General features: G+C 38.6%; 2 protein-coding genes across 2 annotated transcripts; both read left to right on the top strand.

Moving 5' to 3' along the window:
* The first annotated feature begins 939 nt into the window (after window positions 1-939).
* On the top strand, window positions 940-1,695 carry LOC149231919 (uncharacterized). Its single transcript, XM_089381786.1, has one exon. It carries the CDS (start codon window positions 940-942, stop codon window positions 1,693-1,695), a length of 756 nt encoding a protein of 251 aa, XP_089237912.1.
* Window positions 1,696-2,922: 1,227 nt separating this feature from the next.
* Window positions 2,923-3,762, top strand: LOC149231920 (uncharacterized). The gene has a single exon (XM_089381787.1). It carries the CDS (start codon window positions 2,923-2,925, stop codon window positions 3,760-3,762), a length of 840 nt encoding a protein of 279 aa, XP_089237913.1.
* Window positions 3,763-19,022: the final 15,260 nt, after the last annotated feature.

Here is a 19,022-nt window from a genome sequence, read left to right on the forward strand (position 1 = left end):
CTCGTATGCCAGGATTTGCGTTCAGATCCACCTAACCAAGGGCTTAGCTGATTCGGTAAGTCTCTTTCACGATGACTTTGAATGGACACAACCTTTAGATGATGATCACATCCCCTTTCGCTGCCGCAAATGTCATGAGCATGGCCATCTCTTCCGAGACTGTCCTCTGAACTCACAGTCTAAAGCTTCATCTAATGACATTAATAAAGACTCGGAAGGTTTCACCAAAATTCCCACCCGCCGCAGGCATGCCAAGAAAAGCCAGGTTGTCTTTGATAATGCTATCAAAGCAGATTCCCAGAACAGATTCACTGTGCTTGTTTCTCATGATCCGCAGGACCAACCCAGCTCTGACCCCTTGGAGAAGTCTTTTATGCCTTCATCCTCCCACAACCCCTCAGCCCCCATGCAGTCCTCAGATCCCGCCTCTTCTCACCACATTCCTAACCCTCCTTCGGATAATGAAAAATTGGTTTTAGATCATAGTCTTTTCCCCTCTTTCCAGGGGAAATCTATCCTAGATAACAAACAACAAGCCGCAGCCATGGATCTAGATGCAGCTCTAGCTCTCAGTCTACAGGAAAACGCAGATGAGGAAGATCAGAGCACCCCTATCATCATGGAGGAAGATCAGGTGGATATCAGCTTAGATGGTCTTGACATCTTCAAACTTGAAACGGCATGCAAACAAAAAGAATACAACTCAATTCCCCCCTGGCAAATAGACAGACTTGAAGGAGTCCTGACCAAAGTGCAGCAGAATAAAAGTCTTGGCATACAAGGAGGAAGCCCCTAGGACGGAAAAAAGGAACTCAAAGAAACCAAGAAAAGGGGACGAAAGACAGACCTCCAGAGGACCATAATAGTAGGTGAAATACTTGTGGAATCGGGGCGATTCCCTAAGTTGACAAAATTCTATAAACCCAAACCTCAGTTTACATGAATCTCATTTCCTGGAATGTGAGAGGACTCAACAGCCCCTCAAAACATCGAATGATCAAAAACCTAATTCAACAAGAAAAACCTTCCATAGTTTTTCTTCAAGAGACAAAAAGCAGCAATGCAGCTATTGAAAGAATTCGAAACAAGATTTGGGCACGTAGCAGCTCCATTTCGGTAGATGCCTCTGGGGCCTCAGGCGGACTTGCCATTCTGTGGAACCCGCAGACTATTTCATTATATGATTTCCATGCCACCCTTCATCTTATCCAAGCTTCCTTCCACCTCATCGGCACCAATATTCATGGGCATCTCACAAATGTATATTTTCCGCAGACAATTCAGCAAAAACTTGATCTTCTGGAGACAATCTCCATCCTCAATGAAAATAGGCAATTTCCCCTCTGGATCGGTGGTGGAGACTTCAACATCATAAAATATATGGAGGAGAAAAAAGAAGGTAGAATCCGGCTCGACAGTGATAGCACTGGCCTCAGAGAATTCATTCAGAACAATCAACTCATGGATATTCCAACCTCCAATGGAATTTTTACTTGGACAAATAAGCGTCGAGGCATTCACCACATAGCCTCAAGGCTCGACAGGTTCCTCATCTCGGACAATGCAATCCACCTGGGAGGGGACTTCAACGCCTCCATCATTCCCCAAGGAGGATCTGATAACTGGCCAATTTTGCTACAATGGTCCAAGCCAGGCAATTGCTGCAATAGACCTTTCCGATTCGAAGCCTTCTAGCTCACAAATACCAATTTCAAGACAGTGGTAAATGAAGCATGGAAATCCTATATTCCGCCAGAGGGAGCAAAGATGTATCAATTCCAGCAAAAGCTCAAAAACTTAAAACAAGTCCTCAAAGTCTGGAATCGCACACATTTTGGTAACATACAGGAGAATCACCAAATACTGGAATAGCAAATGAAAGCACTTCAACAAACTTTCATTCTAGAAGGAAGAATAGATGAACAAACACAACAGGAGCAGATCCTCTTGAATCAAATTGAAGAGCGCAGGAAACAAGAAGAAACTCTATGGCGTCAAAAATCGCAAATCAGCTGGCTAAAAGAGGGGGAGAAGAATACAAAATTCTTCCATAAAACCACAATCCAAAGGCGAATGCACAATAACATTACATTCATAAACAATCAACAAGGGGAAAGAGTCAAAGCACATGAGGATATGGAGAAGGAATTCATAGGATATTTTAGAGATATTCTCAAGGAGCCCACAGGTAATAGGGATGAAGCAATCAGAACCATCACGCAACACATTCCTCGAATCATAACGGAGGATCACAATAATAAACTACTTCATCCCACGTCTCTATAGGAAGTCGAAGAAGCCATGGCTCAACTTAAAGATGGCAAGGCTCCTGGGCTGGATGGCTTTACAACCAATTTCTTTCATGAATTCTGGGAGCTCATTAAAGCTGAGGTTTGGGAACTAGTGGAGGAATCCAGAATCATGCACTGGATCCTCCCTGCCCTTAACTCCACCTTCATACCATTGGTTCCCAAAGGAGAAGAACCAAACAGGCCGGAAAAATATAGACCAATAGCGTTATCCAATGTTATCTACAAGCTCATCTCAAAGGTCATAGCGAACAGGCTTAAACCACTCCTTACTCTACTCATCTCTCCAGAACAGACAGGATATGTAGAAGGTCGGCAGATCATGGATGGAATAATTCTATCAAATGAGGTAATTCACTCATTAAAGCTTCTCAAAAAACCAGGTATGATTCTAAAACTAGATCTCTCTAAAGCCTTTGATAAACTCAGTTGGAAGTACATTCACAAAATGCTTTTGGCTTTTGGTTTTAGCGCAACCTGGACCAGATGGATCATGAACCTTATCTCCTCTCCCAGCTTCTCTATCCTGCTGAATGGTTCACCCTCATCTCCTTTTCGTCCCTCTCGGGGTATTAGACAGGGGGATCCACTTTCACCTTTTCTCTTTGTTCTAATGGCAGAAGGGCTCAGCAGGCTTCTCAAATCCGTTGTTTCCTCCCAAGCTCTAAAAGGTATCTCCATCCATGGTCTCAATCCTCAGTCTCATCAGCAGTTTGTTGATGACACCATGTTATTCGGCCATCCTTCCTCGCAAGAAGCCTCTGTCTTCAAATCTTTACTCTCCCTCTTCTCTGAAGCCTCTGGCACAACCATAAACGCCTCGAAATCTCAGCTCTTCTTCTTCAACACCCCCCCCCCCACTACGCAGAGGAATATTGCCAAAATTCTGGGGTTCACCATATCCCATCTGCCTTCCAAATACCTTGGGGCTCCCCTATCAGACTCTGCCATCAAACATGCTTCTTGGCGGTCTCTCCTTGATAAATTAGAATCTAAGCTTTCATCATGGACTTTCCGTGCTCTAAATATGGCAGGCAGACTCGTCTTAATCAAATCAGTCTTACAAGCAATGCCATTATATCTTTTTTCCATCATGGCAGCTCCAAAATCGGTCCTTAAAGCCATTCGTAACCTTCAGAGCAACTTCCTATGTGGCTCCTCTGGACTGAATAGAAAATGGGCCCTTGTTAACTGGAAAGAAGTCTGTAAAATCAAATTAGAAGGAGGGCTAGGATTAAGGGATCCTCTCCAAAGCAATAATACAATGGGAGCTCGAATGTGGTGTAACTGGATCTCCAAACCTCATTCACCATGGGCCAGGTTATGGCAAGCAAAATATGCCCCGGGAAGTCAATGGAATGATCTCATAAGAATCAACTCCACAACCCAAGGATCACCCATCTGGAATACAACAAAGCTTCACAGCAATTTCATTCAAGAGCATAGCTTCTAGGAAATTCACTCAGGCACGACAGCAAGGTTCTGGGAGGATTCGTGGTAGCAACTCCCTAAACTAGCAACTTTATTTCAAAAGCCTCTTTGGAAAATTCATATGCAACACGCGAACCTCACCCGTGTCCACCAATTCTGGGAACAATCCACGCATCATGACTCCAAATCTGGAAACCAACTAGCCTCTAGCAGAGGGACTAGAAGGGATAAACGCATTCTAACATCGATCAGGAACTCACATACAGAAGAATTCGCTACTCCAACCAGCAGCAAGATAGACTAAGATGGGGTTATACACCCAAAGTAACATTTACCACTAAAGAAGCTCATCAACTGCGCTATTCAGACATCCAGGCAGACAAGGATCAAATATGGGGAAAGGTTTGGCTACCAGGTCTATGGCCCAAGATTTCAACTTTCTTATGGCTTCTAAGTAAAAGGCACATACTCACCTGGGACAACTTGATAAAACGGGGATTCATTGGGCCATCAAGATGCCCAAATTGCAATCTCAACTCTGAGACCATTAGTCATTTAATGGAAACATGTCCGCTCGCTAAGCAACTATGGGAGAAAGTTGAAAAATGCAACATGAGATCGGACGCAAGGATGGAGGATGTAACAGAAACTATCAGGAATTGGACTAAGGACCCGTTCAAAAGCCAACTTCTCAACACGCTGTGGAGTCTTATTCCAGGCTTTTTTTATTGGATTCTCTGGAAGGAGCGAAACTACAGAATCTTCAACAATACCTACCAGACAATAGACGCTCTGTGGCTTATCTTCAAACAAAACATTCAGGAAACCTTAGCCATCAGGACGTGGTATGATACAGACATGCCAGAATCTCAGCAAGAGTGCAACATATTGCTAGACCTTTCCTCCTTAGCCAAGGTCATCGCCCGTCCCTCAATCAGCTCCACCTCCCCGTTATCCTAGTCCCCACCCGCTGCCAACTCATACAAGCTAAATTTTTACAGGGCGGCCAAAGGTAATCCCGGGCCTGCCGGATTTGGAGGAATCTTCAGAAGCCACACAGGAGCATTATTGCATATATACTATGGAGCAATTGGTAAAGACACCAACAATGCAACAGAATTGGAAGGACTCTGGGAAGGGATTTGCATAGCAAAAGAAAAGCACTTCTTCCCTCTTGAGGTTGAAGGAGACTCTTTCATTCTCATAGCAGCTGCTAAAAGATTACAAGCAGGGGCTACTGCAGTCAAGATCGCATCAAGTTGGATATTGCTCAGTAGAATGAAATCACTGGAGAAAAGCTAAAAAATCCTCAAAGCATAACCTTCCAGCATGTAAGAAGAACAACAAACCAGGTAGCAGATAGAATGGCTAACCAAGGCTTATCTCAGCAAATACCATACTTCTCAGGTTCACTGGACATGGTAGATGATGACCAACTCAAAAAGGACTGCGTCTCTTTGGTGCAAAAAGATCTCTACCTCCCGGATGCGGGTGTTTAATAGGCCGCGCAGCCCACAGCTGGTGCGTCACATGGGCATGTGTCAGCCCGAACGTGCCACGCAGTACCCTGCAGCCTGCTTCATAAGGGCGCATGCATATGATCCTGCGCAGGAGTTATTACCAGTCTTGTCTGCCTTAATTGTCCTCCTGCAACTCGTTGCGATGGCGCTTCATATACCGAGAGCCTCTGTCACATTCTGGCATTCATTCGAAGCTGTTGGGCACTCCGCTGCAGCGTTGGAGCATTCTCTGGTAAGGTGGGGGATTGCGCAGGGACATTCTTGCTCTGCGGCAAACTTAGCAATGCAGAGGGAGCACCTCAGAATGAGCAGCCGACGAGGAGGCTCTCAAGGTCGGGCTTCAGCTCGGAGGTCCACAATTTCTCCTTCTTGCTCTGTCGAGGTAACATCTGACCAGCATGGCTTCCATGGTAAAGAAACGGGACATGGCAGCGCGCCTTGGAGAGGAGATATACCAGAATGCGGACATGCAGCGCATCCCACAGTCAGGTATAGAATACCTTGCACACTGGAAAACTCCACATTCATTATATCTGTTTCTGTCGAGCATTGTGGCAATCTCAGAGGTCAAGCTGAAGCAACTCAAGGCAACCCTCCACCGGCTCAAGGGATTGTGCCCATAATTGATATGCAAGTGCCCGCAATTGATATACAACGCCCTACTAGGGAAAGTTCCTCTCCGACTACTCAAGCTGCCCTTGCGGGCCCAAGCGAACCAGCTCAGAGGATCCATACCAGGCCGGTGGTCCCTCTCTCGAACTTGGATGACTCACAGCAATTTAGGGGCAAGGTGGAGGACGAGCCCTATACCACAGACGAGGATTAATTCAGCAGCTTGGAAAGGAAAGCTACGCACTCTTTTCGTACCTTGTTATCTGTATGTGTTCGGTTTCAGTCTGGATTTCCAAATCTATCTGTCGACTATAAGGGTTCATATGTTTATCAGTCTTAGATAAAGTAATGTCATGTGTCGTTAAGTTAGTCCGTCACAGCATGTCCATGCTCAGCATCCAATTTTTGTACCTGTTCAATTTTGGGTATGTATAATTTGGGCAAACTGTCAATCTTTCGGCAGAAGTTACAGGGCCATGGCCCTATTGTAACACTTATGTAATTTTTGAATTTTTGTACTACTAATAGAATAGCCTGATTCAGAAAAAAAAAAAAAAAAACAACAACAACAACATTATATACCACTCTTATCAATAACAAAATTTCATTAAACCACTCATACAAAGTCACATAAGTCCAATTTTGATATAAAATAAGGTCGCACAGTTAGCGTTTCTTGTCGCATAGTTTAATTATTGAATTTTGAAAGCGATAAACCAACTCTTATATTGTTGCATAATTTTTTTATAAATTGTAATAACCATACTTTTTGTTTTTCTATTTAATTATTATATATATATATAGATATATATATATATATATTTCTTTTCTTTAATATTTGGTCCTAAACCTTTTCATTAATATTGGGTTCTTAACATTTTCATGATTTTTTAAGGGTTTAGTAATTTTTTATTATTAATTCTTAAATATAACTTAGGTAAACAATATATTAATTATCTTTTATTGACTATAAATTATGTTACCATTAATAAATTTTTAATGGCTAGAGTTCTCTTTTCTAGAATATTTAGTTGCATTGTTATATTCATATATATATTGGTATTTATATTTATTTAAATAAATATTTGCATTTATTTATATTTACAAGTATTTTTATATATTTAATTATATATACATAAAAAGTTATTTTAATTTTTATGTATCTATTTATATTTATTTGTTTATATATGTATTTATTTTATTTACTCTCTCACAAAAATATTTATTTAAATAAATTTTTTATTTTTTATTTTTAAAATGATTTGTTGTGCTTATTTTTTTCATAGTTTCATATAAATATTTATTATTGTCAGGTTAGGAGGTAACTCCTCAAAGTAAATTGTGATTTTTCATTAATATTAATTATAAATATATACATGTATGCAGAGGCTCATGGACTTCATCTCCTAGTGTCTCTTCATATTCCAATTCTTCTTATTGTCTATTTACACTATTTTACATGGATTTACCTAATCGCAAAGATTAGGTGTCAACATTCCCTCCCTTAATCTAAAGGGATGTTGTTGAGTCCAAGCATTGTTCTGAATCTTTTAATTTTTTCTCTTCCAAGTACTTTGGTGAAGATGTCTACAATTTGCTCATTTGTGGAACAATGGCGTAGGTGAATTGTCTTGGCCTCCAAATGATGTCGAATCAGATGGTATTTTGTATTGATATGGTTTGTTCGATCATTGAACTTTTGGTTCTTGGCCAAATTTATTGCAAAAGTGTTCTCAATCATGAGAGGATTTGAATGCATTTATTACTCCTATAAATCTTCCAAAATTTTCCCAAGCCACACAATTTCCTTTGTTGCCTCAGTTGTTGCCACATATTCTGCCTCAATTATGGAATCCGTTGTGACTAATTGTTTGTGAGACCTCTAGGAAACAACTCCTAATCCAAGACTCATATCATAACCTGAAGTAGATACCCCAGTTTCTTTATATCCATCAAAGTTTGAATCAGAGTATCCAATCAAGCTGAAGTCGCCTACCTGTGTATACTTAAGTCCAAAGCCTTGAGTTCCCTTCAATTACTTTAGAACTATTTTCGTAGAAGACCAATGTCCCTCACAAGGCTTTTGCATAAACTTGGATAGGATTCCATAAACAAATGAAACGTCTGTTTTGGTAGTAGTGAGGTAGTTGAGAATTCCTACAACTTGTCTATACTTTGTTGCACCCTAAAATTCTTTTCCTTTAGTGGATGTGAGCTTTAGGTTCTATTCCATTGGAGTATTCAAAGAATTTCATTGAGCCATGTCAAACGTTTTCAACATATCTCCAATGTACCTCTTCTAAGAGAGGAATATAAACTTCGAATGTTGAGTTACTTCAATACCAAGATAGTAGTGAACATAGCCAAAGTCTGGCATTTCAAAACCTTTCCTAAATTCCTTCTTTATGGATGCAATATAGCTCTCATTGTTCCCTGTCATCAAAATATCATCTACATACACCACAGGATATACAATTTACAACATTCTTGATAAACAAAGTTGCATCACAAGATCATAATGTTTAAAGTTGAGTTTCCAAAGATGTTCAGATAACTTCTCGTACTAGGCTCATGGAGGTTTCTTGAGGAATCTAAGGATTTTACAAGCTTTCATATTTTATGTCTGTGACCCTTCACAACAAATCCTTTTGGTTGCAACATAAAAAATTTCTCTTTCAGATCTCCAATTAAGAAAGAATTTCTTACATCCATTTGATGGAATTTCTAACCGTTATGTGCTGCTAGGACAAAGACTATTCATATGCTAGCCCATTTTGTTGTGGGGAGGAAAGTATCCTCATAGTCGACCCCTTCCTTTCATGTAAAATATTTTGTGACAAGCCTGGATTTGTGCTTGTCAAGTGAGCCATCAACTTTATACTTGTTCTTGTAAACCCACCTGCAGCCTATTGTTTTGGTTATCAACCAACTTCCAGGTGCCATTATTTATCAAAGAAACATATTATTTCTGCATCACTTCTTTCCATTCATTATGAGAAATGATTTATTTGAAGGAAGTTGGTTCAAAATATATAGGCAAATTCAATTCACAATAATAAGAGACATCCATATCAACAGGTGAATCAAAATCGTCTACATCACCTCCATTTTGTCTAGTTGAGATTCTTGTCCTATCTTCCAACCTCATCGGGATGAACACTTTAGGGTTTCTTTGTCAACCATTTTGGAAGACCTTTCTAAGATGGCCCAAGCTTCTCAGTCGACTGAGATGGGGTTGAATCAAGATTTGGTCTCCCAATACTATAAATCACATCACTCAAAGTATCATTAATGGATGGAGCTTCATGTGTGGGAGAGAGTTCTTTAGAAGAATATTCCACATATTGATCCAATATAGGAATCCCCGCATCAAGATGTGGAATCTCATTATCAGATTCTTGAAAATATTTTACATGTATGAATCTATCCAAGCAATCAAGTTACTGCTCAACAACATTGTCAGTCTTGGAAGATTCAAGAAATATCACATCTCTAGACACTATAAACTTCTTATTGACCTCATCATGTAGACGATATGTTTTGGAGGTATTTGATTACCCCAATAAGATACACGTGTGACTTCTTGCACCAACTTTGTTTCTTTGTGCCTTAGGTATCAAGGCATAACAGGTGGAACCAAAGACCTTGAGATGCCTCACCAAAGGAATTTGGCCATACCACATTTCATAAGAGTCTTGTTTCTAATAGAATTATATGGACACCTATTCTTTATATACACAAGAAATATAACTCCATAAGCCCAAAACATCAATTTAACATTCTTGAGAAACATCATGGAACGTACCATATTTAAAATTGTCTTGTTCATTCTTTTAGCTACTCCATTATGTTGGGGATTATAAGGAACACTTTTTTGACGTTTGATCCCACACTGGTGAAGATAGTTTTCGAATTCATTTGATGTGTATTATTTGACATTATCCATGTGAATAGAGACTATATGAGATTGTGCATCGTTTTCAATCCATGCATGAATCTTCCTGAATGTTTCAAAAGAAGCAGACTTGTTCTTCAATAAATAAACCCAACACATTCTGGTCATTAATAAATGTCATTATATATTTATCATCATTTGTAGAAGGAACAAGAATTGGACCACATAAGTCTGAATGAATGAGTTCAAGTTTTCTATCTATTGTCTAATGAGAATCATGAAGAGATTGTTTGTTGTGATTTCCTAAAATACAAGAATCACATTGCTTAAGCTTCCTAGGAATTGTAGGCAAACCAGTAACACCATTTTACTTCAACAAATGAAGTTTGTCATAGTTCAAGTGTCCAAATCTAGCATGCCATAAAAGACACTATGGAAATGTACCTTCATCATAGTGAGAAATGTATTAAAAGTTTTGTTCACAAGCGGAGGTACCTTGCAGCTTCATAATTCTTTCTTCTTCTATCCTTGTCATGACAAGTGAGTGATTTCATGGTTTTTTGACCTCGACTTAGCAATCAAATATATGAATGGATTGTCCTTGCTCGCGGATGTGGACCAAAGACAAAAGGTTACTCCTTAGCTCTCAAAGATATAAAACATCATGCAGAAGAAAATTTGGAAGACCATGCAGTTTGATCCTAATGGTGCCAAGCGCTGATGGCTTGTGCTTTGACTTGTCTGTAAAATATATTTCCATCAACATTGTCAGTGAATTCTTCAAAAATTTATATCCTAAAAGTCATGTGGCATGTTGCTCCTAAATAAAGCAACCAAAAATCTTTCCAAGAAGCAAGTGAAGCATTAAACAAATCTTTCGTTATTCTAGTATTATGATGTGCCACAACATAGTGAGCATACTTGGTTGCTTTATCTTTTCCTTTGTCATTGGTTTTACTGTTTCCTTCATTACTTTCCTACTAAATTCGGCCCCAAGGAAACTTACACATGGATGAATCATGTCCATGTCTATTGCATCACATGCAATGAAGATCAAGATTTTCTCCTTGGAATTGTCTGCTCCCCCTACCTCTAAAATTTATTCTCCCTCTTCCTCTTTGGCCACCATTTCCTCTAGAAGAATATTTTGCATGATTATTCTCTCTACGTGAAAAAGACACATCTTCTTCAGAATACTGAGGAGTTGTCTTCTTTCCAAAAGCCTTCTCTCTCTCTCAATATACTTCTTCTCGATGGAGTCAAAGGTAATATCCTTTAGGTTTCCACTTTCTTGCAATGACTCAAGATAATGTGAATAAGTGGGATATAGTGCCTTGACATAAGATATAAGGGAAATGTCTATTTCAACACCAATGGTTTTTATATCATGCGTAATGGATCTTACATCTGATGATAAAGCAAGAGGCTCATCATTTTTTAATTCAAGACTGAGCAATTTAATCATCAATTAGACAACTTAATGTTCAGAGTGTGAGTCATACAATTCCTTCAACTTCTTTAAGGCTTCAAAAGAATGTGAAAATGGTGAAATATGATGACTTGCCTCTTCATTTATAGATGTTGCAATCAAGGCATAGGCTTTACTGTTCATATTTTCCTAAATGGAAATCTCCTTATTTGAAGTGGGATTTGTAAGTGCATTATCTCTTTCTCCTTCACAAGATCCTCTCCACAACTCATTGAAAATTAGAGTTTGCTTTATCTTCCTCGACCATTCATGATATTTCTCTTTTCTAGAGAGAACTACTCCCACAATTGATATCAGCGAATGCATTTTAAAATTTGTGTATTGTGTAAAAAATGTACCCTGCTCGCAATATATTGTGAAAAAAATGCACTTCTTGTAGCAACATTCTCTAAAAGAATACAATTCTAGTGTGTGTGTGTGTATATATATATATATATATGATAGAGTTACTTCTTTGGGAAGGGTTATATGGTGGAGGGGTTGTATGCGGGAGGTGGCATATGGGGTAGGTGATATATACGAGAGGTATGATATACCAAAGTGTTATATATATTATGTAATACATGGAAGATGATACACATATTATGACCGGGAGGAGTAATACATGACTTTGGTGGTAGGTCCCAATGGAAGTTATTACAAGGAGGAGGATACACATATTATGACCAAGAGGATTAATACACAACTTTGGTGGGAGGTCCTAGTAGAGTCAAGAGAGGTGTTACACAGGAGTAATGTGGTATACCAATCAACAACGAAGATATATGAGGGCGTTGTTATATGATATACCATGTTAGGCCAAGAGGTAACTTCCCAAAGAAAATTGTCATTTTTCATTAAGACTGATCATGGATATATACATGGAGGGAGAGAGTCATGGGCTTAATCTCCTAGTGTCTTGTCATATTCCAATTCTCCTTATTTTCTATTTACACTATTTTACATGGATTTACCTATTCCCAAAGGTTAGGTTTCAACAATTATATATGATGCATTCTCATTATTAATAAGCATATGCTTATTTTTATAAATATTTATTATAAATTTTTGCATTTTATTTTATATTTATTGTTTCCTATATATTTACATATATATTATTACATTTTTTATTTTTCCTTTAATATTTGGTTTTCAATTTTTTTCCCATTATTTTTTATTTCTTTATTTTTAGGGGCTAGTATTTAAATTATTTCGTTTTTCTTTTTCTTTTTATTCTTTTTATTATTAATTCTTAATTATAACTAATTTGAACGTTACTATCATCATGAACCACAATGGGTGGTTCAAAATGCGTCGACGAAATATGTGTCACTGCGATTTTCCTGAAATAATTATTAATTTGTTAAATAATATTTGGGAAAATCTAAATAATATATTAACGATATTTGTATATTTTTATAGTCTAGATAATATTTTAATTGGCATGGCCTTTTTATCAGCCAAGGGAGAAATCAACATCCCACTATTAGGGTGATTTTCCCACGGTTGACAAAAGCCTGTGCCACATAACCACGTATAAATTTACAAATATCATTCCTAGACCACTAAAATTTTGTGTTGCGTAGTATTTATTTTCAATGTTTATATTTTTAATGGATTAGAAAAGCTATAATCATGACACAACATCAATACTGGGTATATAATAACTATTGAAAGATGCCACACTTACCAATTACTGTCTAGCGGGCCACACCTAACCATGCAAAGCATAATGATTTGCAGTTAGGGGCTTATTTTTTATCTATTTTTAAATGTCATTGTCACTCATTTGTAGTTTGATTGTAATCCTGTTTATCTGGTTTCTATTCCAGAGTATGACATGTCTGTTCCTTTGGAGCATCTTGTAATGTTGACTACATACTGAGATTACCATGTAGATTCTTCACTAGGAAAAGAAAAAAGGTGTTTTAAAAAAATATATAAAATATATGAAAAATTTGTGGTCATTTTGAAAGCATTATCATCAAACCCATTTTCCTTGACAGAGTCTTTGAATTGATGACTGACTACTTGGAAGCGGAGGCAATGGGGGAGATTGTCATAGTATTTGAGGTAAAACTAAACAATTTGGGTGGTGGCTTTAGATACATAGGTTTTTGTCTGAAGAAAAACAAGTATGAGTTTCAAGACTGGGATTGGCCAATAAAAAAATTTAAGAAAAAACTGAAACACTAAGAGCACAAGTGGTTGACTTTGGGTATTAGGTTTGTCATGATCAAAGTCGTAATGTAGGGGATTTCTATTTACTAGATGCACCTTTTTAAATTACCCAAATATGTAATCAAGCAAACAGACACAATAATAACAAACTTTCTATGGGTTGGAACAGGAAGGACAAAGAAAATACATTTGGTTCATCCAGAGGTTATCTCTCAGAAAGTGGATGATGGGGGATAGGGCATTATATACATTAGTGAAAAAAATATTTTGCTTCGGTTTTAAAAAATATGTGGAGAGATTTTAGAGGTGGAGGTTTATGGAAATAGGTGCTCAAATAAAATATCTCTAGAATCAAAATCTAGAGGTTTAGATTAAAGTAGGCACTCCTTAAAAGGAGGCATCATACATCTAGAGGAGTTTTTTGAAGGCAATGCAATGACTTGTGGGTAATATTTGATGGGAGGTCGGAAGGGGAAACATCATTATTTTTGGCCTTGTTGCTATTATAGGTATGGAAGGTATCCATTTACCCTATCTTCCTATCATACATTGCCTAAATCAAAGTGGCATTGACACTTTCAACCAGCTCGTGTGCCATAGAAACTATATCCACTCATCCTTGTGTTAGTCAAGCTCTAGTGACCTTAGACTCTTGGAGGTATTTGAAGTAAAGTGGGCTCAATATATATATATATATATATATATATATATATATATATATATATATATATATATATATATATATATATATATATATATAGATCAATCACGCAAGAATTCTGCTGACTGAACAAGAGGATTATTTGACATGGGGAGGATGGGAGCGAGCAAGTCAAATATCAATCAATGAAATATACTCATATATAACGCAGGTGTATAAGCCTCCTTACAACACTTTATGGCTATCACAAGCATGGTGATGGGAGGTTCCATTGAAATTAAAATGTTCTATGTGGTTGTTCCTCAACATCCGAATATTGACATGGGATAACTTCACACGAAGAGGTTTCTGGGGGTAGACATATGTTCTCTCTGTGGTGGGGATATGGAAGAAGTGGTACATATCTTCCTTACATGCCCATTCGTGGTTTCAATATGGAAAGAAGATTTATGGTTGGTCAAAAAGCAAATAGATGTAGATATATCTTCTATTAATAAGCATATATCATAGTGGATTGAGGGACAACAAGAATATAAGGTTCTCCATTTCTACATTATTTAGGGTATATGGAGGTGTAGGAATGCCAAAATCATTGAGGAGATTGTTCCTATAGTGAGTATTATCAGTTTGAAAGTTATGGATTATTTCTTGGAGATTTGGCCTTGGCATCCAAGCCACATAGGAAAAATTGGAGCCATAAGAAAAATTGATTTATCCAAACTAGTGGCTATTTTAATGGTTCTTCAACAAATGGAGCATGCAAGTGTGGGGAACATGTTGCTTTAGATAGATACTAGGATGTAGTACCATTTGAGCAGGTTTGGGGTTATAGAAATTAATTTTATAGCTAATTTTCTTTCTCTATGGGGTGTTTTACAATGCATTAGTTGGTTGTGAATTGAAAGATTAGAGGTGGTTGGTGACTCTAAATCTGTTATTGAGTTGGACTAGTGGTATTCTAATTTTGGACTACACGTTTTTTCATTGGTGGCAATCTCTTGTCAGAAATAGGTCAATCTACTTAGCTGAATGAAATATGCTACAAGACTTTCATTGAAGGGTCTCTTTACAACTCTGTGTGGTTCAAATTATAAAGGTCAAAAGGCAATCTATTTTCTCTAAATGGATCTTCTTCTATTTTTGGTCTTATATTGAGTGCAGGTCTCCGTCGTAATGTGTTTTCCCTGTCCAAAGGATCACTTATCACACATGTTTCATTCAAGAGAAGGCGACTTAACAATATAGTGATGGCATCCAAGATACCCTTAATGCAAGTAATCATATTCACAGGTAAGTTGATATGTCAAATTTATTTTTTACTTTTCGGTTATAACTATATCAGTCCATGCTTTCTCTTAGCTACTCCATTTCAGCTCATGGTTGTAGCTAAGACCCTACTCTACCCACCTTGGTGACTGCAACACTCTGATGGCACTTTCTGTTATCCGTTATTCTGGAACCTAGGTTTCATTGTTGCTTTGTTTGGTCATATGTCGGTGGGCGTAATTTTTTTGTGGATCTCATATCACTATCTATTGGGTGAGATGGAGGTTGAAATGGTAGATTACACCAAGGCTCCCTTTTAATTGGTTCCTATCTAGACGGTTTCCCCTCCACATCTCTCGGTTACCTCGTCTACAATCTCTTTACAGCTTCCCTCGACGTTGGCAAGTGACCCTGGGGTTTTTGTGGCTCCCTTTTTTTCTCACCCCTGTGCTCCAACACAAAATTTTGCATCGCTTGTTGGACACCTCTCATCACCCTTTCCAGCTTTTGGCTCACCGGACACCTCCTTTCTCTTTCCATGTTTCAATTACTCTCCACCCTCACTGGCCTCCCTTCATTTCCTCACCTCCTGCCTGGAACCATCCACGTCATCTACGTAGCTATCTCAGGTATACCCTCCTCTCAGGTATCTTTCCCTTCATCTTCCCTACATCTGGGCCCTCATATTTTCCTTCCACCCTATCCATCTACTCCCATCACTCCACCTCTGGTTTCATGTCCTGTTATCTCTACCTATTTTGAAGGATCCTCACTACCACATTATGATTTGGGTGACGGTACTAGGGCCTGTACTAGAAAAGGAAGTGCCATAGACCGCCCTGTTAATCCATCCATAGGGAAAGTGACAAGGACTGCTAAAAAATACAAGGGTATTAGGGTCGAGAGTAAGAAGATATCATTAACATTTGGCGATGATTTACAAATGGGTGATGTTATCGACACTACAAAAAGGGTACTAGTAGGATGGGTTCGAGGATACTCATACATGGCCACCTGCCTCAGAATTTGGATCCTAGAGATTTTGGGTCAAGTGCTTGAAGACATCCCATCAGTGGTGACATTGTTGTGAGAATGGTTTTCCCTACGCTTCGAGCGCATAGAATATATTCTCTGGGTATTATCGAAATACTGGGACATTGAGCTTTCTCTAGTTTTACTTAGTTGATGGATCCCCTGTTTGACACAAAATGTGAGCATCTGGGGGCTGGCCCAGTTTGGGTCCATCTTCCCAGTCTTCCACTTCATTTCTAGTTAGAGAACATATTTGAATGTATTGGGAATGCACTAGGGACTTATCTAGATTATGATAAATCATATATCATCACAAGGAATATGGTTATGAAACAAATCTTGGTTCATCTGGATCCGTGAGAAAGTTTGGAGTAAAACCTTCAAATTAAGTGGCGGAACACTTATCACATCCAGATCCTTCATTATGAAGGAGTTCCCTACAGATGTCATCGATGTCATAAATTGGGCACTTGTACAAGGATTGTCCACTACTTAGTTCCAATTCCACTTCTGTAGCTCACCTTGAACATAACCCAGTCGAAATTTGATGAGGTTGACAAGATAAGAAGCCTACAATGTCTATTGGGTCACCACCAAAATCATCTGCTCAGGTGCCTAGTCCGAGCGAGGAACCTGTCCGACCTCCCTCACCTCGGATCACCAGATCTCGTGCGGCCGTAACTACCATCAATTTGGGTAATCCTTACTCCCCTCCCCCTTTTATTACTACCTTTATTTCTGTATCTCATATATGTGCATCTATTCCTCACAGCATACCTATATCTGCACTTGTCCACTCCCCTCCTTCATGTTCCTTGGTTTCCTCACCTCGTATTTTCTTCGACACTCCTATTATCACTTATTTCCCCCTCTCCTCTGAGACTTTAGATGATTCCCGATTGAGACAACCTTACTTTCTTTGTTCTTCGATCAGATATTCATCTGATGAATGTTGCAGTATTTTCATTGTCCCTCCTCCCAATCCCAACAAACCCACCAAAGGGAGACACTCCCACATCTCAAAGGCTATCATCCAAGCTGGATTGGATGTAGCACAAGGTGTACACCATTCCCTTGATAAGGTCCTTAGACCATTGACCTCCCCTCCCTCAGTTTCTCCATGAAGTGGTTATCTTTCAATTGTCATGGGATGGCTAGTCTTACTAAAACACTAGCCTTTAGGAGAATGCTCAAACTCGAGAATGTGGATATCAATTTTCTTGAGGAAACACTTGCTCGCATTGATCATATTATACCTTCCCTTGAAGCCCTTGTATCTGGTTCGCACTTTCATCTTCTTGATCTTAGTGGCTAGTCTGGGGGTATCACTTTTGGTTATAATCCTCGAGCTATGAAGCTCCTGAATATTTGGGGGGGTGATGGTATTATTGGGGCTCACATAGTTTCATCTAATCTCAGGAGGGATTTGAGACTAATCAATATTTATGTACCTTGTATACATCGAGCAATATATTGAGAAAAACTCCTAAATTCTTCATATATTATTGTTGATAACATCATCTTGCGGGGAGATCCCAATTTATCCATTGGCCATGCAGAATATTTGGGTCACAATGCCCAGGTTCATCCTCTATCTGACTCCATTTCTCTTCTGTTGGAACATCACCACTTTATTGATATTTCTATGGCTTGGATCCAACCTATCTGGTGCAATTGAAGGACTGGGGAGGCTATGCTTGCCAGAAGGATAGACTGATTACTCATAAAAAAAGTGCGCTTAGGTTGATTGTCCCTATACAGGAAATGGGTGGGATCGAGAGGGTTATCTGATCATTCTTCCATCTACCTTAAAATTGCAAGCGCACATCGCAAGCCAAAAGCACCCTTTAAGTTCAACTCGACCTGGCTCAAAGATGAGGAGTATATCAAGATGGTGAATGATTACTAGAAAACACTTCCCCCTACTAATGGACAGACTCCCACTGAATATTTTTCTAAATATATTCAATGTATCAAGCACAAAACTATTGACAGGGCCACATAAATAAGAGCTAGCGATGATCACCTCTTTAATGATATTGAAAATGAACTTGCAAACCTGGTTGGTATGGATGGCTGTGGTTTTGAATCAGTTGAAACAAAACATCACCTTATTAAATGTGAAGCAGATTGGTCGATAATCTTAAAGGATAGAGACGAAACTTATCATCTAAGGAGTCGAGAAATTTGGCTTCAATATGGGGATTATAATACAAAATTATATCATCAATTTTCAAATGGGAGGTGGACCATTAATACTATTTGGAATTTGGAGTATGATTATAAACATTGAGTACATTCATTGAATCAATTGGCCACTTTTGGTAATATTCATTCCAACCGGCTCTATAAAGCACCACAAGATGCTACACTTGCTCAAATTATCAAAGTGGCTAGGTTGTTTCCTAGATTTTCAATCAAGAAGATGCAGAGAAACTCATTTGTCCTATAACTATGGGTGAACTAGAAGGTACCCTCAATTGGTTCAAGAAAGACAAGATCCCGGGACAGACGGATGGTCGATGGAATTGTTTCTTTTTTTGAATTACTTGGTAATGAACTGTTACAAGTCATAGAAGAATGTTGGGTAAGTGAACGAATGTATGATGCTTTTAATTAAACCTTCATTGCACTCATACCCAAATCG

Source organism: Pinus tabuliformis, chromosome J, assembly GCF_031772625.1.
Source record: "Pinus tabuliformis cultivar Carrire ecotype Pingquan chromosome J, CPIR1, whole genome shotgun sequence".
Taxonomy (NCBI): Eukaryota; Viridiplantae; Streptophyta; class Pinopsida; order Pinales; family Pinaceae; genus Pinus; species Pinus tabuliformis.